Here is a 23,387-nt window from a genome sequence, read left to right on the forward strand (position 1 = left end):
GGCTAAAGGCAACTTCCGCACATCTATCCTACAACTGTCTTTCCTCAATTTGAATTTATGCCCACTCAGACGGTTATTCTAAGCAAGAGGAAGATCCCATCCGCATTGAGCATGCTCAAACCATTCAAGGCTTTATACACCTCAATCAGATCACCTTGCAGGTGCATAGTCTCCAGACACTGTAATTTGCAAAACTTAAGCCTTTCTTTGTAAGAGCAACCCTTTGTTCCATTCACTAATCTTGTTGCCCTTCTCTGTACTCATACAGCTCTACATCCTTCTTAAAATGAGGCCTCCAGACCTGTATACAGTACTCAAGGTGTGACCAGACTATCCCCGTATACAAGGGGATAATCTCCTTATCCCTGCTAGAAAAATTCCTGTATATCATTGACAAGACACCATGAGCTACTCTTGCAGCCCGTCTGCACAGCTCAGAAAACTTCATATCTGCCTGCACAACCACTCCCAGGTCCCTTTCATTCTCTACCACTGTCAGTGTAGTACCACATAGTTGATACGTTACTCTTGGGTTACTGCTTCCCATATGCAGTACTTTACATCTGTCAATATTAAACTCCGGTTGCCACCTCTCAGCCCATCTGTTCAACTTTTCTAGATCCTGTTGCAGCAGCTTACTGTCATTAATAACCCTGCCGACCTTTGTATTGTCTGCAAACTTGGACATTAAGCCTGATATACCATCATCAATATCACTGATGAATACAGAAAACAATGGACCCAACGCTGCACCATAGGGGACTCCACTAAAAACAGTCCACGAAGAGCAGTGTCCATTGATTACCCAATGGACAATGTGCACAAAGCAGTGGAAGTGCTGTGGTTTGGGGGAAAAACCTAAGGGGGGCGATTCTCCAACACATCAGTCTAAAAAAAAAGTGTGAATTGTTTGCAGACCTTTCTGGAACAGGACATGATCTAGCCACGGAGGATGTCTTTGTGTGTGTGTGCTAGGTGCAGAGTGTCAAGAAATTAGTGCCAACTCAGCGTTCTGATGGGTGTCTATGAGAGTTTTGAAGAGTCAGGTAGATGCCCTCGAAATAATTAAAATGGGGGAGAACCATCACGATCTAAGCTGCCAAACCAACAGCAGATGTGTGCACTAGGCAACGCAGCAGCAATTTCCAGGGCAGAATGTGCTGGTTCCACAGGAGCTAGTTATTGTCGGTGACTCAATTGTCAGGGAAACGGAGAAATATATTGTGCAAAAAGGATAGGTGGAATAGGACTGGGGTACGTCTGCCAGGGGCAAAATTTGATGTTGTAGAGCAGATATCTTTTAAGGGCACAAAAGGTGATGTTGTACACGTGGCACTAATGACATTAAGTGTAAGAGATCGGCAGATTTACTTTACAAGTACTTTAGGTCAATATTGAAAAAAAGTTGCGAATTAAGGTTAAATTTGAGTGTCTGCAATACTTCTCAGACACGATAGGAGGGAGTATATGATGAGAGAGCCTTGTCAATCAATTTGACCCTGGAGAGATTGCGCAAGGCTCGTGGGGTAGAATTTTCTCAGCATAATCTTTGCTTATTAACGGAAGAGACTATTTCTACATGGATGGGATACACTTAAACAGAAAGGGTGCAAAAATATTTGCTGATGCTATCAAGGCAATGTTAGGCAGGTCAGAAAACTGATATCTTGGGGGGGGGGGGACTCAAAGACAAATTGATTAACATTAGCCACTGGCAGAGGTGGAAGTGATTCTTACACTGCTTCTATTGGAATGAACAGCAGCCTGGAAAGCAAGTTGCTGGACAGTTCAGGAACTGCTGGAAGTTATCATGAAACAAGTAAATACATGGGCTGTATTAAGGTAACTAAGAGTAAGAACAGGTGCATATATACTTGCACGTACACCAATGCTAAGAGTATAGTAAATAAATTCAATGAATTTGAAGTGCTGGTCAAGACATCAAAGGCGGATACTGTTGGGATATCAGAGACATCGTGTCGCACAGATATAAGGAATGCAGAATTGGAATTTGGAGGAGAGTACAATGTGTATAGAAAGGATAGGAAGGGTTATGCTGTTAGTTAAGAAACAGTCTAAAGAAGTGCATCCAGTACATAGATGGACAGTGCAATGCTGAGTCAGTTTGGTGTGACACTAGGAAAGCAAAAGTGAGGATAGGAGTTTGTTATAGGCCTAATGACTGAGGAGTACAATGAACAACTATACAGAAAAATAGTGGGGAATTACAATGTCTTATAATGGGAGATTTTAACTTCCCAGATATTAACTGGAATTTGTGGGTTGGTCACTCGCAAGACTTTTGTGGATTTATTGGAGGACTGTTTTCTACAGCAGCATGTTTGAGAGAGTCAACTAGAGAGAGTAATACTCTTGATCTGATTATCAGCAGTGATTATTCATGCATTAAGAACTTACAGATAAAGTAAGCACTAGGGGGCAACGATCACAGTGTACTGATATGTTGTTTTCTTAAAGATTCAACTACCATTGGGGGTAAAGGGAAGGGTTTTTGTTTTCATAAAGATGACTACAGTGGTCTCAGACAGTTTCTGAATTCTATACAGTGGAACCAACTAATGATGTTACTATCAGAAAATTCCAAATGGGAAGCATTCAAGGAATTAATCATAGAAGCTACTAGTCTTTTTATACCAAATAAAAAATACTGTTCAAGATTTAGGCCCAAATGGACGTCAGAATAACTGAGACTCTTAGCAGAGAATGCATATAAATTATCAGGCAACACAAGCCTATGGTAGATATAAGCAATCTGTAAACAAGTTACAAAGGAAGTTAGGCAAGCAAAGGCAGATCATGAGAAATCTTTGGAAAAAGGATGCAAAGAAAAACAGCAAAGACTTCTTTACTTATATAAACTTTAAAAAGAAGAGGATGAATCAGATTGGTCTAGTTGATATTGATGGTTTGACTGTAGATGATCCTGCTCAGACAGCTGCCAAACTGAATGAGTATTTTGCATCTACATTCACACGTGAGGAATTCTATAGGGAAGTGGAGAACAGAAGCTTATTAAACTAACAGGGAGCTAAATTATTTTGTAATAACTGAAACTGAGAGCAAATTGGAAGAGAAATTGAAGTGAACCATAAGAAAGGCACCTGGGCTGGATGGGATCTATCCAGTTATATTAAAGGAGGTGCAAAAGGAAGTAAGCAAACCCTTAGCCATAATTATGAGAGCTTCCTTGGACTCAGGGGAAGTACCCATGGATTGGAGATGTGCAAATGTGACCCCAATCCACAAAGGAGGAGGATCAAAGGGAGACAAGTAATTATAAACCTGTTAGTGTAACTTCTCTTCCAGGAAAATTAATGGAGGTACTGGTTGGTCTCAGAGGAGGTCCTCATGGACTGGAGATATGTAAATGCAGCTCCAATTCACAAAGGTAGATCAAATGGTGACACGAGTAATTACGGACCTGTTTAGCTTCTGTTCTAGAGAAAATAATGGAGTCACTGGTTAAAGAAGCATTGCAGGATCATCTAGACAAGACTGCAGTGTAATAATCCAGACACAGCATGGGTTTGTTAAGGGGAAGTTTTGTCTGACAAATTTGATTGGATAATATGATGTGGTCCCAGAGGAACTGGATGCAAAAATAATTTTGATATCATATACTTGGATGTCAGGAAAACTTTTCATACTGTTGCACATGGAAGAATACTGTACATATTGGAGCAGTATTGCATTAAGGGCAAGTTGCTACAATGGATAAAAGGATGGTTGAGTGGGAGAAGACAGAGTGGTAATCAATGGATGCTGCTCTTCATGAACTAATGTTATTAGTGGAGTCCACCAGGGCTTGGTGTTGGGCCCATTCTTGTTTTGTATATTTATCAATGATATTGATGACGGTATATCAGGCTAATGTTGAAGTTTGCAGATAATACAAAGGTTGGCACGGTTGTTAATGACAGTAATGATAGCATGCAACTGGATCTAGAAAAGTGAGGCAGATGGGCTGAGAAGTGGCAACTGAAGTTTAACATTGACAAATGCAAAGTACTGCATATGGGTAGTAGTAACCCCGCGAATTGTATCAACTGTGTGGTGTTACACTCAGGGTAGTGCAGAATGAAAGAGACCTGGGGGTAATTGTGCAGTCCGATATGAAGTTTTCTGAGCAGTGCAGACAGGCTGCCAGAGCAGGTCATGGGGTCTTGTCAATGATATACAGGAATTTTGCTAGCAGGGCTAATTAGCTGATTATTCCCTTATATAAGGCAATGGCCAGGCCACACCTTGAGTACTGCATACAGGTCTGGAAGCCTCATTTCAGGAAGGATGTAAAGTTGCTAGAATGAGTACAGAGAAGTGCAACAAGACTGGTGAGGGGTGCTCTTACGAAGAAAGGCTAAAGTTCTAGAAACCGCAGCATTCAGAGACTAGGCACCTGTGAGGTTATCTGATTGAGGTGTATAAGGCTTTGAATGGATTGAGCAGGCTTAATGCTAATGGGATTCTCCCTCTTGCGCAGATTAAACCTGAGGGGACATAAACAATCAACTTCCACAATGACAGATGGAAGCCCTGAGGGGCTTCCATCTGTCATTGTGGAAGTTGATAGTTTAAATAAATTCAAAGAAGTGGTCAAACTTTTGAAGTGAATGGGAAAGTTTTTTGGGGTTTTTTTTTGGCTAATGTTGAATAAGCTTGTTTTCTTGCATCATATGCCTCTACCAATGCTAAATAAGTCTGAAAATGTGGTAAGTATTGACAAATTATAACCACCATTGAACATAGCCTTGACAGTTATACGAAAATGTCCATGCTATAGCATGCATTTCTAGTATGCACTGTTTTTTCATGTATGTCATACATATAGTACAATCAACTGTAATGGGAGCTTGTGCATTTTGTAGTCATATACAGAAACAATACTTCCTGACTGAACAAAATATCTCATTTTAGACTCTACAACCTTAGCAGAAAAAATGCCTACAACTACATCATTCTCTAATGTATTCTAGATTTATAATCTACTTCCAAAATGTAAACAGAAGACTTAATACTATTGGTATAGCAAATTTATATATGCTTTTCAACATATCTAAGAGTAAATGGATGAGAAGTATGTTAGAGTGAGGAGTTGTTTAGATTTTCAAATGTTGGCATCATATTTAAAATAACAAGAAAACTGCTTTAATCAAGCCAGAAGAGAGAGGAATGCAACATGAACATGCTTTCTATGCCAAGGGTTCAGCTGCTTGACATGTTTAAGGTTACTTTTTCTTGAGGAGTTCATTAGTTTGCATTCTTTTAAAAATTCTTTTTAGATCATGAACTGGATTTTTAAAGTCAGCGATCACTTCTACTTTTCAATTTTGTAACTTTGAAAAGTGTTTGTGAGATGTTTCTTGCCACTTCTACTTCATTCTTTAAATAGATGAAAAGGTTGCCACTGTTCTATCAGTCTAGTTACACGTTTAACCAAAGTTAATATAGATGAACAGTGCTCTGTTGAGTCAGTTTGGTGCGAGATAAGCACTGCGAAAGGAAAAATAAGGGTAGGAGTGTGTTATAGGCCTAATGACTTGAATGAGTACAATGAACAATTGTACAGAGAAATAGAGTGGGCCAGTAAATCTGAATGTCTTATAATGGGGGATTTTAACTTCCCAGATATTGACTGGAACTTGTGGGTTGGTCACTCACACACCAGTCAGACTTTTGTGGATTTATTGGATGATTGTTTTCTGCAGCAGCATGTTCGAGAGGCAACCAGAGAAAGTAATACTCTTGATCTGGTTATCAGCAGTGATCATTCGTGTATTAAGAATTTGCAGATAAAGGAACCACTAGGTGGCAGTGATCACAGTGTGCTGAAGTGGGATTTACTCAAAGAGGTAACTACCGTCAGGGGTAAAGGAAAGGGTTTTTGCTTCCGTAAAGGGGAGTACAGTGGTCTCAGACAGTTTTTAAATTCTGTACAGTGGGATCAACTGACGATGTTACCAACAGTAAATTCTAAGTGGGAAGCATTCAAGGAATTAATCGTGGAAGCTACTAGACTTTATATACCGATTAAGAAATATCGTTCAAGGTTTAGGCCTAAATGGTTATCAAATGAACTAATGAGACTCGTGACAGAGAAGAAAAATGCATGGGATGCATATAAATTATCAGGTGACGCAGAAGCCTGTGGCAGATATAAGCTAGTCTGTAATCAGGTCACAAAGGAGGTTCGGCAGGCGAAGGCGGATTACGAGAAATCTTTGGCAAAGGATGCTAAGAAAAACAGCAAGGATTTCTTTACTTATATAAACTCTAAAAGGAAGGGGATGAATATGATTGGTCCACTTGACATCGACGGTTCGACTGTTGATGATCCTGCTCAGATAGCAAACAAACTGAATGAGTATTTTGCATCTACATTCACACGTGAGGAATTATTACAGTTTGAAAATGGAAGAAGGTTATCAAATTGTAGCAGTGTGCTTAATGATTTTGTAATAACTGAGAGCAAAGTGGAGGAGAAATTGTTGAAGTTAAACATAAGAAAGGCACCTGGGGTGGATGGGATCTATCCAGTTATTTTAAAGGAGGCGGCAAAGCAACTAAGCAAACCCTTAGCCATAATTATGAGAGCATCCTTGGACTCAGGGGAGGTTCCCACGGACTGGAGAAGTGCAAATGTGTCCCCAATTCACAAAGGTGGATCGAAGGGTGACACGAGTAATTACAGACCAGTTAGTTTAACTTCTGTTCCGGGTAAAATAATGGAGTCACTGGTTAAAGATGCATTGCAGGATCATCTAGACAAGACTCAGCAATAATTCAAACACAGCATGGGTTTGTTAAGGGAAAGTCTTGTCTGACAAATTTGATTGGTTATTATGATGTGGCCACAAAGGAACTGGATGCGAAAAATAATTTTGATATCATATACTTGGATTTCAGGAAAGCTTTTGACACTGTTGCGCATGGAAGACTACTGTACAAATTGGAGCAGAATGGTATTAAGGGTAAGTTGCTACAATGGATAAAAGGATGGTTAAGTGGGAGAAGACAGAGGGTGGTAATCAATGGGTGCTGCTCTTCATGGACTAATGTTATTAGTGGAGTCCCACAGGGTTCGGTGTTGGGTCCACTGTTGTTTTGTGTATTTATCAATGATATTGATGAAGGTATATCAGGCTTAATGTCGAAGTTTGCAGATGACACAAAGGTTGGCAGGGTTGTTAATGACAGTAATGGCAGTGTGCTACTGCAACAGGATCTAGATAATTTGGGCAGATGGGCTAAGAAGTGGCAACTGAAGTTCAACCTTGACAAATGCAAAGTACTGCATATGGGTAGAAGTAACCCCAGAGAAACGTACCAACTGTGTGGTACTACACTTAAGGTGGTAGAAAATGAAAAAGACCTGGGAGTAATTGTGCAGTCAGATATGAAGTTTTCTGAGCAATGCAGACAGGCTGCTAGGGCAAGTCATGGGGTTTTGTCAATGATATATAGGAATTTTGCTAGCAGGGAAAAGGAGGTGATTGTCCCTCTGTATAAGGCAATGGTCAGGCCACGCCTTGAGTACTGCGTACAGGTCTGGAGGCCTCATTTTAGGAAGGATGTAGATTTGCTTGAGCGTGTACAGAGAAGAGCAACACGATTGGTGAGGGGAATGAAGGGATTCTCTTACCAAGAGAGGCTTAAGTTCTGCAAATTGCAGTGGCTGGAGACTAGGCACCTGCGCGGTGATCTGATTGAGGTCTATAAGGCCTTGAATGGGTTGAGCACGCTGAATTCTGATGGGATCCTTCCACTTGTTCAGATTACGAACCTACGGGGACATAAGTTCAAATTAAGAAAGGACAGATGTAGAATAGATGTGCGGAAATTTGCCTTTAGCCAGCGGGTGGTTAATTGCTGGAACAAACTTCCATCTGTCGTTGTGGAAGTTGATAGGTTAAATAAATTTAAGGAGGAACTGGACAGGCATTTGGAGGGAATGGTGTGATGATTTTTTTTTTTTTTTTTTTTTTTGGCTGATGCTGCATAAGCTCCTACACTTGCTTTCTTGCATCATGTGCCACTACTACTACTACTACTACAACCAATGTGTGCTTCAAAATCTTTTTTACTTCAGTGACATGAGTCAGTTTAAGTTATTTAAACCGGTCTTTCCTTTTAACACTTCTTTCCAAATAGTAGTAAATGTACAACAAATATTCATCCACTTTCACCAGAAGGCATGCAATTCCCTTTTCAGCAGATAAATTAATCAGACAGCAAAAGCAGCCTATCACCATCAAGTGCTTCATCTCCTCTTTAAATAATCTTGCTTCTCCAGTTTTTAAGCTTACCATACAAGGAGATTATGAACATTAAATGCCAGATAGTATTTTAAAGGCCCATATGCTTTTGGGTTGTTCAAAAGAAAATATCCAATGTTGTAGTCTGTAATTACCCAGTATTACAGCATATAATAGTTTGCTGTAATACTACTATTTATAAAAACTCTTCAGAAAAAAGTACAATAAAAACAATGTAAATAAAATTTAAAAAATTAAAAATAACAAATATAATAAAACTTAATTAGAAAATACTGGACATTTATATATCCAGTACATTTTAAATTTGTTTCCTGGGGAGAAAGCTTAAATACCAGACTGTCAGGGTCAAAACTGGACACCTGACAACACTAGTACTGAGAGCAAGCTGCTTTTGCTTTGACAATGTTTTATTTATTATTATTAATTATTTTATTAGAATAGTCGCCACAATGGGTGGGGTGACTGTTCTAATAATTGGGCAACTGTAAGATAACTTGGAAACAGTTTAATTACTGTCAATCTATAACAACTGAAAATGGCTGTTTTTGAACTTCCACAACTGTATTTTTTTTTTTTTTTTACCTAAAACTATCAGAAAACATTTCTTAATAATGATTTGATTAGCAGAAATCAGAGGAAGCTTATATTCTATGATAAACAATGCAAATAAACATTTATTATGTATGATGAAAGTATCATGTTCACATGATACTTTTGTCAATAGTATGCATTCTATTTCTCACAAAAAAAACCTATAACATCTCATGACTATCAACCTTCAAGAAAAATGACAAGTCAAAAATATTAACCTCATTGACTAATCAGGGATCAATTGCTCTCTTATGGCATCTCCTTCCTTTCCCTACTTGCCTAGATATCCTGACCATTGAGAGGAGTTTGGATATGATCGAGGGATCAGTATAGGTCCCAAAATGTGATGCTCTTCATACAGGTATATATATATATATATATATATATATATATATATATATATATATCATTATTAGTAACAGTATTTTTTAATTGTAGCTATATCTTAATGGAATTAACCTATAAATAAAAGGACTCATTTAAATTCATGATTAGGGAAATAAAAAATAGTTTCTTAATTCGCACAGCAATAAATGCAAAAAGAAGTTTTATCTTGAAAATTTTTTCAGAAGTGAAAGAGCAATACTTGCCACCAGAAAGTGATGTCACTTTTTTTTAAGCAACTGTCAACCATAAATCTAAAATAGATTCCTTCTCATATTGGACTTGTGTCAAGAAGGTACAAACTGCACCAGCCACCTTACAAGATTAATTCATTATCCTCTGCAATTCCTCACTTTTACATATATCACAAAATATGGTATGTCTCTTAGTATTACCACTTCAACTGTTACTCATTTAATCTCTGTTAAAGTGTTTAACTTAACTCAAGGAGCTGTAAAAAACAAAAAAATCCCAAGTAAAACTAATAGAAACTACCTCTGCAATGTAAGTGAACAGCAGCCTATTTAATCTTGTTTCAAAAATTATGGCTCAGCACACCCTTGGCTCTCCCTTCCCTCCCATGTACTATAAATATGCTTATGTGCTATGGTTAAATATGTAAAACTCATACCTTTGTTTGAGGTTTAGAGACTTCACTTTCAAATACCTGTGCAATTTTCTGACACACTTCACAAACTTCAGTATTATATGAATGTTTTGTTGAAGTTAAACCACTTCCTGGAAAAAAAATAGAAACAAAAGACTAACAAAGAACTATTTTAAAAATATTAATCCAAATAAACAATTATCAATTAAACCAATTTTATGGAATCTGGTAAGCCAACATAACTGCTTTTGGATGTATTTTTTTCACACCAGACCACTTGCATGCAAGACATAGTTTGTGTGCATATAAAGAATGCAATAGAGCTGATTTTTGCATGTCTCACATTTGATAAGGCCTATCAAAATGCCCAGTTATATAAAAATATGTTAATTCAATTACATAATTCACAAGTAATTATACTTTATTAATGTTTCAGATGCTACGCTAAAATACTAAATCATCTTATGAGAATTGTGAATACCTGATCATTCAGATCAAACTTAATTATCTACTGTAATTTTTTTTTTTTTTTTAATGAAAACCCCAAACACAAAAGGTATCAAAACCTATAGTACTTAGTACCGGTATTGGTTGATGAAAGTCATCTACCACCTATAAGTTTTTGTTTCAAGTCAGTATTATTACTGCTGCATACTACTAAAATTGTACTACAACATGACCTTTAGTGTTCTCTTCCTGATGAAAGGAAAGAAAAGGCAATTTTAATATATCAGTGTTTTATCAGAATCACATCATAATGAAAACTGCTTGAAAGCAGTTTCAGTTATCCCAAATAAAATTATATCAAGAACTATTGCAGAAAAAAAAAAGGTATGGTAGTGTTCATGAATATTAATAAAAACAATCACCTATGAAATTATCTTCCTGTATTAATAATAATCAATTTTAAATGATTTACAATATGATAATATACAGTGTGAAATAATTTTTAAACTGATTATATTTTTAATGGCTATTGTAAAACATCAAATTGTACTTAATCCATATGAAATTTCCCAATACTATTTTTTTTAATCAGTAATACTATAAGCACTGTAAAATTTATAATATAGAATGTTATTTATTTCAGAATGTTATAATGCAGCTATAAATAGTATTTCAGAATGAATTTTTTTTATGAAATCATAAAAATATGAAAGTGTGTGTCATTCTGTTCACTTATTCTGTCATTAAGAAGGCTGGCAGCAGGATGAGGTTTAAAGACTATGATAATGATATTGTGATGCCTATCTATTGTCTGATCACATTTCAAAACTAAGTCTTGAATTTCCCACTTTCTCTACTTCCTGGCGGAGATGGAATTTAACCCATCAAAGATTCTGATCGACTTGCTGCATATTTTCCTCTGGAATGATCAAATTCCTGCTTCTCTCTTCAAGGCCTGATGATTCTGGCTCTATTCTTCCGAGTGAACGAAGAAGACAGAGTGGTAGTTCTGGATGCACAAGTTGCTGGACAGGGTAACCTTGATGTTTCCCATAGACTTAAAAGAAGATGCTACGATTCAACGTCAACCCAAAGAATCAGATCAGAGAAGAATTTGGATACCCACTAATCAGTAATAATTTCATGCAAAAGCATCTGGAGCAAGCCTCAGCCTTCCTGCTCCAGACACTAGCACTTACAGCTTCAGATTTCAAGATGCCCAGCCATCAGTGCTTTATGGGGAACTGTGTTGTGTTGGAGATTCCATCAAAACATGACGTCCTATTATGTTGTTTGATTTTGCTACATTTTGTAGGCTACCACAGCCATTAATTATGGGAATTATAATAATATGAACAAGTACAAACCTCAGGCAGTACTAGAGATTCCAACTTACAAGCTGTACTGGAAGCTCACCATAAGAACAGATAAGACCAAACATAACTTTTGTGGACAAGAAGGAAAAGGCTACCTCTTTGATTGACATCGTGGTACCCAACACTGGCAACCTGCAGAAAACCCATGGGGGGGGGGGAATCAGGAAGAACACAAACCTAAGATAGGAGATCAAAGAGATGTGGCATAAGCAACAAATAATAGCCATCCTGCTCATTGTGTCAACCACTGGTATGGTATCAAAGACCCTACATAACAGCCAAGCATCAATAGGTCTCCCAGCAAACACCTACAAGGAACTCCAGAAAGTGTAGGATAGTCAGAAAGTTCCTTGACCAACAGTAACACCAGACATAACATCAACAACCCCATATACTTGGCAGCAAAACCCATCGTAAGGTGGAATCCCTTACGATGCAATAATAATAATAAATAAAGAGCAAAGGATGCAAGGAGCAATTAACCATAGATGCTGCTGTTATAGAGCAAGCCTTCAACTCCATGCCTCATAGCTGGCTAATAAAAGCGCTGAACATCTACAAAGCCGACCAGGCTAGCCAGGTGGGTAAAGGGTCTGCCTGGCAACCCAAAGGTCATGGGTTTGAATCCTGCCTCGGGCTTAGATCAAAGTACTGCAAAAACCTTGTGAGGTGCATTATGGCCACAGAAGCTGATGCGCCAACAACTACCAAAAAAAAAAAAAAAAAAAAACACATCTACAAAGTCAATCCCATAGTGACAAACTTCGTGGGACAACGGTGCTGAAATGGAGTACCACCATTAGGGTCGAGAACTTCACAACCAGGCCAATCCCAATCAGGAGAGGAACCTTTCAGGGAGATGCTTTGAGCCCACTGTGATTCTGTCTAGCACTTACCCTGCTATGCACCAGGCTCAACAGCAGCTGCAAGTATGGATATAACCTCAAAGAAGGAATGAAGAACTTCTACACCTGATGAAGGAAGAACCCACCTGATGTACATGGATGACATCAACTCTACACGGCAACAGGGAAGCAACTACTCCAGATCACCGAAGAATCAGCAATGATATTAGGATGGAATTTGGTCTAGACAAATGCAAGACCCGTGGATTGCACCAGGGAAAGTTAGTCAACCAAAACTACCAGCTGCAGACTGATAAAGAGATTGAAGCCATGACAGAGGGAGAGGCCTACAAATACACTGGGATGATGCAGGCTCAGCAGTTACAGCACAAGGAAATTAAGGCCTGCCTGACCGAAAAATACCATCAGAGACTCAGAAGCCTACTGAATGGAGGGAACACAGTTAAAGCCATAAACACCTATGCAGTCACAGTGCTAACATACTCCTTTGGAGGTCATAGATTGGACTAACACAGAGCTGGAGGATGTCATGAGAAAGACAAGGACAATGATGACTAAGAGCTGCCAACACCACCCAAAGTCAGCCATGGAGAGATTGACAATTGCTCAGAAAGGAGGAAGGGGCCTGACAGACTTCATCCAGCAATAGAAAACAGCAATTGCTAACCTGAAGGATTACTTCTAGAAACACACAGCAGCACTCCACAAGGTCATAAAGAAGATAGACAAGCAGTATACCCCACTCAACCTAAGCGTTGAGACGCCTCCCAAGCAGGAGGCACAAACAAAGCTAGAAAGATGGGCAAAGAAGACACTCCATGGCAGACACTACAATGATCTCCATCAAGATCACATAGATAAGGGCACCTCCATAGTCAGGTGCAGCAGTGCGTAGCACACACTTCTTGATTAGACCAGGGTTCGAGCCCGTGACCACCAAATACGGAGGATGCGGAAAGGTCAGGGAATGACCACCGCATGCATATCCCTGGAGCAATATGGCCTTAGTTGCTAATGCTCCTAATAACAACAACACATAGATAAAACTGCTTCCAATGCATGGCTCACGAGTGGGATGCTCTTCCTGAGACTGAAAGATTCATGCTCTCCATCCAAGAGGTAATCAACACCAAAAACTATAGAAAATACATTGCTAGGGAGCCCGGAGTGAACGATGACACATGTCAACAATGCCACCTGGCCTCAGAAATGATCCAACGTCACCATGGAATGCAAGGTGATCACCCAGACTGGGTACACTCATAGATCCGACCATATCAGAGGCTAGCAAGGAAATACCAGTTGATCAGAGAGAAAGTGTACTATACTACAAGTATGAATCACAGGCAGTACTAGAGACCCCAACCCACAAGCTGTACTGGGACTGTGCCATAATAAAGGATAAGAATCTCACACAACAGACTAGACATAACCCTTGTAGACAAGAAAGAAAAGGCTAACTATTTTATTGACATTGTGGTACCCAACACTGGCAACCTGCAGAAAACCCATGGGGAAAAATCGGGAGGTACACAAACCTAAGACAGGAAATCAAAGAGATGTAGTATATGCAACAAGTAATGACCATTCCAATCACCATGTCAACCACCAATATAGTGCCAAAGACCCTTCATAACAGCCTAGCAGCAATAGGTTGCCCAGAGAACACCTAAGGAACCTCAGAAAGCCACAATCCTGAACAACTGTAGGATAGTCAGTTCCTCACCCAACAGTAACTTCAGACATAATAACCACCCTGTGTACTTGGTAGCACTACCCATCACAGAGTGAAATTCCCAATCAGGGAGAAATAATATAAGAGCAATAACAATAATAAAAAAAGAATAAAAGGCCAAATAAGAATAACACTGTTGGCTACGTTGTTGGGGCTTAAATGTCCTTGGTACATTGCTGGCTGCTTCTGCATGGCTATTTCTTCTGTATCCACTTCCTTCCATACCTAATGTTCACATTCTATGAAGTGAACATTTAACATGGAAACAAGAGCCATGCAGAGGCAGGCTGATGTCAGTTCTAAAAACAATAATTTGGTTGAGCCTAACTTCATTTCTTCCATGAAAGAAGAACTTCTTCATATCTGAACTATTTCCCAAAAAATTCCTTAGATGTTAGTGATGAGCAGGAGAACTTTTATCAATTATCAAAATATCAAGCAAATAGAGAGAAGGTATCAGGGAAGGTGAAACAATTTCTAATTAAGTTTAAATTTACAAGACAGTGCAATCTTTCTCTTGGTTATTCTCAGTAATAAACCTTGTGACAGTGTGTTTAGGGAAAAAATTTTAAATAGTTAAGGAAGAATTACTGCTGAAAGGGAAAAAAAAAAAAAAAAAAAAAAATTAAGAATAAAGAGAGAGTGAACTTGAATAGGAAAGTGACACATTTTATTTTTGAGATTTTCCAGTGAAGCAAACTATAAATTGTAAAATTTGATATCGGCACGTGCATCATTAGTGGTGCTTTATGTCTTGACGATAAATAAGCTCGTACATCAACCATTAATTGAAATAGCTCTTTACAAATTATTTACAATAAAATTTTAATGTATAAAATAAAACTTCTATGATATAAGAATTAAAACTGTAGCTTTTGGAAGCATCAGCTTCCTTCCTCAACAGCAATAAATCTTCTGGCAACACTTCCTTTTATATAATAGGCTCACGGTATTTCACCGTGAAATGCCCGGATTGTGGGGAATGCTATGTGGGCGAAACAAAACGGCGGTTAAAGGATCGTCTGGGGGAGCATTTAAATGCTATAAAAACCGCTGATTACAATAAGTCTGCTATGGCCAAGCATTATTGGGAGAGGCAGCATCAAATCTCCCCAGATGAGCAGGGGATGCGGTTATTGTAGATCAAGCACACCGATTCTGGGACCATAAATGGCTCAAGAGCCTGCGAATCTGTTCACCAGACAACAATACCATGAATAGGGACAGGGGTATGGCGTTTGCATCCCCTATTTGAAACAATTGTCCTAAGTACGGATGAATGGTTTTGCTTTTTGCGCTCCCGAGCTATTTCCACTTCCAGTTCTGATCATGCGGCGATGGAACCACGTGGTGAAATACCATGAGCCTGTTATATATAAGGAAGTGTTGCAGAAGTTATTACTGTTGAGGAAGGAAGCTGATGCTTCCGGAAGCTACAGGTTTTAATTCTTATATCATAGCAGTTTTATTTTATATATTAAAATTTTATTGTAAATATGTTATTTTAATATGTAAATTCTAATCACAGTAAAGAGCTATTTCAATTAATGGTTGGTGTATGAGCTTATTTATTGTCAAGACATGAATTTACCCAACCTCAGAGGCCTTTTTCAGGATAAGTAGTGCTTTAGAAAAATATTTAATATTCTTCTAGACTTTGTTTGCTTTATTGTGTTGCGCCTTTCTTCATCAAGATATCAAAGTATTGAGAATATGTGGGAGAGATTTGTAAGCATATATGTAATTAAAAGTATATAATATATAAAAATTACATTTTTGTATTAGTTTACAAAATGCAGATAGTAATATCACTTCCCTATGAGCACACATCACGTGTTGCACTTTATTAATAAAGTGCAGATTGGCGCAAGGAAGCCAGACTTAATAAAAAAAAAAAAAAACTTGCAGGCCTTCACAGCAACATAGATATCTATTTGAAGAAAACATTTCTTGTCAAAATTCAAAAATGTTAAAAATTCTTTGTGTCTTAGTTCTATAGGTAAGTCATTTTATTAATTTCCCAAATAACATCAATTCTTTGACAAGTATTGATGTTTGAATACATCAGCACATGCATATGTAGTGTCTGATATTACAGCATAACAAACCTAAGAATTCATTTCAAAATTATATTATATCAAATATACATACCACTACACATTTTTATCAGTGTGCATACTTCAGTTGGATCAATTGCATGAGCAATTAAATCAATAACTTGCTGAATATTGTCATCAATGAAATTTAAGCAATCATCTTGAAAAGCTTTGGGAAGCATTAAACATGTACGATTGAGAGCAGCCTCAATTTCATCCTGCAGAAATTAGAATGAAATTAATTGAAATAATAACACAAAAGTCAGCTGATATTTATTAAGAGCATAAAAAAACTTTCCTAAAATCTATTTTTGTTTCAGAAGTGCTACATGAAAAAGCATAACAGAACATAGCCCAGCCAAGCACATTGGAACAAGTTATCTTATGCTGCTTTGTGGCAGCCATTACAGAACTATCATGAAGGATGTGAGAGTTTTAACCATTATCATTTAGAAATCATAAAGCTATTGTATGACTCCTTTCTTAATAGGCATGTCAATTTTATGTGGTAACTACAAGTTATCCTGGCGCCTCTGACTGCATTAACAAAATTCCAGGCAATTTATTTATTTAGCTAGAAAATTTAGTGAGAATTGACAATACACACGAAAAATTTAGCATGTTTAATTATAGAAACTGACTTAAATATTTACAAGATTTATCACAAGAACTTTTCCATATTACAGATGCCCCCCCCCCACCACTGGGATAGACAATTTCAACAAGTCTGTTCTATATCTCATTCTAAATTGAATTATATATATATATATATAGTTCTTTACGACATCCAATTTGATTATCCAGCTACCTCCTAGGCTAGTCAAATTTATCACAGTTAGGATTTCAGAATGCCTTTCTCCCTTTTTTTTGATTATTTCCTTGACTAGGAATAATAATACGAAACAGTACTTACAATAACTTTCATTTCTCAGAGTTTTTTTTGGACCAGCTCCTTGATCTTCCGGCACTTTCTTTATTAGCTTCCACATCTGATTTCTTGTTATTATCCAAGATTCTCCTCGACCAAACTCACTTTAATGTGGCCTATTCATACTAAACTGCCCACTTACTTTAAATTTATCTACTCTTTGAACTACTAGTTACATATCTGCAACTAACTACAACTCCCAACCACAACTTCGCTCGACTACTAACTTACTCGCTGCTTCCCAACTTGCTAACTCCAAAAAACTCTGCTTACTTGCCACTGAACCAGCCTTATATATCCGAACTTTACCTAAATTTCCCCTGAATTTCAACCTAACCTCCCCTCAGTAAGTCAAATGTTCACCGTACTTCTGAGAAATATGGTCTCGCCCTTAGATATTTTCCTAATGACTATTCCTTATCCCATTACAACTGTTCGTTGTGTGCATAATTGTTGTTCATTGAAATTTTATAATTATACAGAATATTCCCATGTTAATTTCGCTCATATAGTTTATTATTATCTTTATTTATTTATTTTTTTTTTAATTAAGCTTAAGCTTACACTATCCTTCCCAAAATAACTAAGCTGCTGTGAAATTTAGATCGGTATTCATGGTTCTTGGAAAATGGAGTAGCCTGTAATCTTATGCTGCTTTGTGGCATAAGATAACAGACAGGTTTTCTCAATCACAGATGAGAAAACAGACTGATCTGGACTAACGTAGAAGTAGCAAAATGATGTACAGCATGATTGCAAAAATGAGGTGCACTTTGCCCACTTCAATCTGTTCACCCCTTGTAATAATTTATCCAATCATTTTTGAAATTTATTCAAACAATCCAATTCCATGACACTAGGAAGGAGTTTAAGTTTATTTCAACAATCTGCTGAAAGTAAATTTCTGCAACCATCCATCCATTTTAAATAAAAATTTATATTACCTAGACTGTGTGTGGAAGAGAGAGATTGCTTGTATGTGTCATCACAAGAAAGAGTAAATGTCAATTTAATTACTCAACAATTTTAAAGCCTTAACCACTTCAGTCAAGTCTCCATGCAGATTCCTTATTTACAGATGACACAATTTACATTAAGATTACCCCTTCTGTGCTCTTAACTAACATTCTAATGCCTTTCCAACAGATTCATAGGTTTGGAAACCTCCTAAAGTAAGGTTTCAAACCCATTGCAGTATTCAAGATGTGGATTGGTTTATGAAGTGGAATAATCACCCCTTTGTCCCTGCTGGACAAGTTCCTGTATATATCACTGATAAAACCCAGAGCTATTTAGCTACCTGCCTGCACTGCTCAGGGAACATGTAAATTTACCCTTTTTCATTACCAACTAGCTTGAGTTTGGTGCCACCTACATGCTATGTTATTCCGGGATTACTACTTTCTAAATGAAGTACCCTTACATTTATCAATGTTAAACATTGCCATTTTTCAGTTCATCTGTTTAGTTTATATAGATTTTGAAGTACCATACCCCAATTAATTTTGTTAACCACACTGCTTAGCTTTGTACCACCAGCAAACTTAAACTTGAAATACCTGTATCAATATCATTAATAAATACTAAAAACTGCAGGGGGTCTAATACCAAATCCAGTAGAGCCATTACCATTTATAACCACTCCAACCACCCCTTCATCTTTAACAGTAATGCACTCCTAATGCCACACTGCTCAAATTTATATAACAAACCATTTGTGTGGAACAGGTATCTATTGATTTACAACTTAATAGTAGCTAATCAGCTTGGTCAGGCATGATGTCCCCTTAACATAGGGTTTTCAAACTGTGGAATCTCCAGGGATCACATGCAACACAGAAAGAGGCTTTTTTTAAGATTCTACCTCAGGTTTTAAATCTGCTTTTTTTTCCCCTTTTCTTTCAAATTTCACATGTTTTATTTTATAAAGTTGTAAAGTTCTAACCACTGTTTAATTTAATATACAAGTTAAAATTCAATTGTTAAAAGTAAGTGGTATAATTCTCCCCAACCTAACCCAAATGAAATTATTGGTTTTGTTCATGGGGTGAGTGCATAAATTCATTTATCATTTTAGCAGGTAGCTATACTTCAAATTTAAGAACCCCTACCTTAATAAATAAAACCATACCATTCATTTTTCTTCTCTGCCACTAAGCTGATTTTCATGTGACATCCATTTTGATCTATTGTTTGTTTGTTTATAGACTTTACAGCACAAAGGCAGCAAAGCCATAATGCACCTAAGTGTGGTAATGTTAAATACATAGTTTTACATTTTGATCTAAACTTTGAACAATATCAATTTTAGAGATGCAGCTATTAGAGGGTTAAATTCCTTAGTTTATTTAGATACAAAGATAGTCTACCATCCACTCTAAGCAATTAATGCGATATTGGCTTAATTTTCAATACCCATACCATACTAAAGTACTTTACAACCTGTAGCCTTTATTTACTGCTTCTCAAAAGTATTTTGTTTTCAATGCAAAAACTGAATTTACCATAAGCTTGCTCTAGACATCAAATATACCAGCAAGTTAAGAGAAGTCCCTGGCTTCCTGCTATGATGGTACCATGTACCTGTTATCTTTAACTCTGAACTCTTATGGCACATTAAATAAAGATCATTTATTTACTTATAACACTAATTATGATTATATGGCAACTAAAAGTAATTATCTGGTTCCCAAAACTTCCATCAGGGTGAGAAGATAACTGGGAAATCTGGCAAATTATTCTGTGGAGGCCATGCAGATGTGTTATGAGATACTTTCTAAACTTATATCTAAACCTCTCCTGCATAATAAAACTGGACCATTCCTTTACTAATAATGCTGTCTATTTCAACAGCCTTTATTTGCTCAATGATAACATGTGGTTTAAGGGCACCTTATTCAAACAGAAGAGTGCCAAAATTAGTCCATATTATCAACACATTAACTGCACCATGACACAGTTAATGTGTTAATAATCGGACTAATTAAAAACCCCATGACTTTAAGAACCATTTATCTTATTTGCTAGAAGAAAAACTGGATATTTTTGTCAAGCAGCCCTCGTCAGTGGCTGACTAATTCACTCATAGCGAGAAAGAAGACCAAAATGTCGCTGCCCTCTTCAATCCAGATTAACTCAATCCTGTAATTCTGAATTCAGTTCATAAAGGTCAAGCTGGCAGCAAAAGCATTAAGCAGTGTAAATCTTCCCCCCCCCCCCAGGAACAGCTCGTTTTATTACTTACAGCAAGAACAAATCAATTATTGCTGTGTACTGGCCATCCATTCTGCAACTGTACTTAACTACTATTTATTTAAACAATTTTATTATGTATAAAGATTAATATTTACCAATGCTCCATATGGCAAGTCTCCCCCCCCCCAAAGTGCATTGTAGTTATGGGGTTAAAATGTATATTTTGAAATGTATATTTTGGCAATAAATCCATTTTATATACATAGAAGTATAAAATTCCACACAAATTTAACAAGAAGATCTAACATGGACAAATTATTTACATTAAGCAGTTTTTATACTCCGGCTAAAAAGAATTTAACAGTTATCAACTCAATGCATTACTTGCTAACAATCAGTTATCTGTTTATTTTTCTGAGCATTAAAGCGCAAAGTTTTAGAAGTCCTGCCATATACAGATTGCATTTAACCATTTGCAATCTGCATAAATGAATTCAAACATACATATAACATGTGTCTGGACTGTAACTTAAAACTCTTATGCCTGGCTGGAAATTTGCTGAAGTCTTAGATGTATGGGATTTTATCCAATTATCTGTCCGTTGAGAAAAAAAAAAAAAAAAAAAACACAATTAAAATTTTTTCCTTTGTATCCATTTATCTCACATTCAGCCTTGATAGCAATGACTATTGCGAGTACCTTATAAATACTTTGTATTTTTAATTATGCTAAATATAAACTCCACATACACATTTTTCCCTCCTTCTGTTTAATTCTATTTTCTACTTTGGTAAAAAAAATTCATTCCCTTATAAAGAGAACTTTAATTAACCATACATTTCTAGTCTGCCAAAACAGGCTTACAACTATACATTTCTAAAAATACAAGAAGAAAAAAAAAAAGTTACCTGAGTAGTTTTATCTTCTAATTTACTTTGCAGCATTTGTACAGTTTCTTTACACACATCACATCCAATCTCACTTCGGACTGGAGGCCTGATCACTTTAACATGGAGTTCTTTAAAGAAATAGGGAAAAGGTTTAATACAAAATATTACCATTTTTTCCCTATACAATTACAGAACAAAATAGTATTATAAATATATTTTAACTGTAGCTATTCCTATGTATTTAATAGGATTGGAATTTCTTAACTTTTCCTTTCTTGTTTCAAGCAAGGCTCAGCATTAAATACAGGCATCATACTAAAAATTCCTCTCAAAGTATTCAAAATTTAGTAGACTTGAGAAAACCTTTTTCCAGACTAAAACAAAAATTCTTGATTATACCGAAATTCAGTAGAATTACATGACTGCAAGTGGCAAAAGTAGCCGTGTTATATCAGAGGCCTACATTACACGAACAAGGGACATGAGAGCAGTGTGATCACTTGGAAATTGAAAATTTACCAAGGCTAGAAGAATAACAGACTGGTTTTTAAATAAATCACTACATGGTGTCATTCATAATAGCAAGTGATTATATACAGTTTTCAGTTTAACACCAACTAGAAATTTTAAGCAAATTTAAGTATTTAGACCAGGATATTCAAAAGAGATGTAGTAGCTGCTCACTTCTTTCCACTTATTTTTTGCTTGCTTGTGTTGAATTCATATGAATATTAATTGTTTTTTTTTTTTTTTTTTTTTAATCACTGACTTATTCTATGGCCAAACTGGGGTACACAGGCAGGCAAACAAGTTCACAAATGTATTTTTAATTACGAAAGCTAGTCAACACTTTTTGAAATAAATGTAGACTTTCAAAATTCTGCACTTCAAATCAGCAATTTCAAATTTTGGCATTTTATCAACTACTTTTATAAGCCATCATATGTTCTTGATGCTACTGTATATAGCACCAAGAACAGGCAATGACACTTTCAAGTTCAATTATGTACTATTCCAATACACTGTAGACCCAATATAATGCAGAATTGCTTATAATATAGTCAAAAGTTGGACCCAAATTCCACCCTCCCCCCCTTTATTTTCATGTGCTTCAAATTTGATCAATTCATGATTTGTTCCATTTACCAATTCAGTGAACATTTATAGTTGTTGATTTTTTACAGGCTTCATGGAATGATTAGCACAACTATTATCTGTAACAGGATGTCCAACAAATAAACTTTATAATACCACTTTTAATTTCTTTTGTTGTTTCAGTCATCTTAATGCTTCATTTGCCTATGTATTAGGTAAATACAGCTCAGGTTGGAAGCACCCATGACTAATTTACAAAGACAGTCAAATAATAATTTGCTTTTTTTGTCTATTTTATTTTACTTCATTGATTGAACTATAGCTTTATAAGCCAAGTTCATTGATGCAAATAAACTCAAAGCTGTCCTAGAAAGATGCAACAGTGGTAAAGTTTACATGTGTTTGGAAATTGGACATAAGCTTACTCTTTATAACATTAGTGTGAGTGTTTTCAAATTTGTTTTCTTTCCTTTTTAATAAAAAAAAAAAAAGGAAATGTCTGTGGCAAGTTCTCAAAAGAAAAAAAGAAAAGCATGGTCAGTTCAATAAAAACTAGTTGCACTGGACTTACTAAAATGGAAAAAGATGCAAGTGGAGGTGTCTTGACACACAGGTGTGAGGGAATCCACTCTCAGGGGGGATAGGTAAAAGATAATCTAACCTATAGCAAGCAACAAGTGACTGATGCTAGTGAAGGTCTTCAGGGAGAGTGGCTTAAGATAGCAAGCAATGGTCCACCAGATAAGGCCATGTTCACATAAGAACATGCAGAAGGAATGCCTACATTTGGTGATATTATCAGGAATCAAGCTGAAAAACTGAAAAAAAAGACTTAGACAACTAGTGCGGAGATTGTTTGTTTAATTCGATCAGCAAATAACA

General features: G+C 36.7%; 1 protein-coding gene across 2 annotated transcripts in view; it reads right to left on the reverse strand.

Moving 5' to 3' along the window:
- Positions 1-23,387, reverse strand: part of Sap-r (prosaposin) — a 155,841-nt gene that overhangs the window by 51,833 nt on the left and 80,621 nt on the right. For both annotated transcript variants that reach the window (XM_090378066.1, XM_090378065.1), the window contains 3 exons: positions 21,429-21,538; positions 16,452-16,614; positions 9,901-10,007 (listed from right to left, as the gene is read on the reverse strand). In XM_090378066.1, coding sequence (XP_090234192.1) covers positions 9,901-10,007; positions 16,452-16,614; positions 21,429-21,538 — 380 coding nt within the window. The remainder of the gene's footprint in view (positions 1-9,900; positions 10,008-16,451; positions 16,615-21,428; positions 21,539-23,387) is intronic.

This window comes from Mastigoproctus giganteus, chromosome 7 (genome assembly GCF_048544385.1).
Source record: "Mastigoproctus giganteus isolate SK-2022 chromosome 7, ASM4854438v1, whole genome shotgun sequence".
NCBI classification, from domain to species: domain Eukaryota; kingdom Metazoa; phylum Arthropoda; class Arachnida; order Uropygi; family Thelyphonidae; genus Mastigoproctus; species Mastigoproctus giganteus.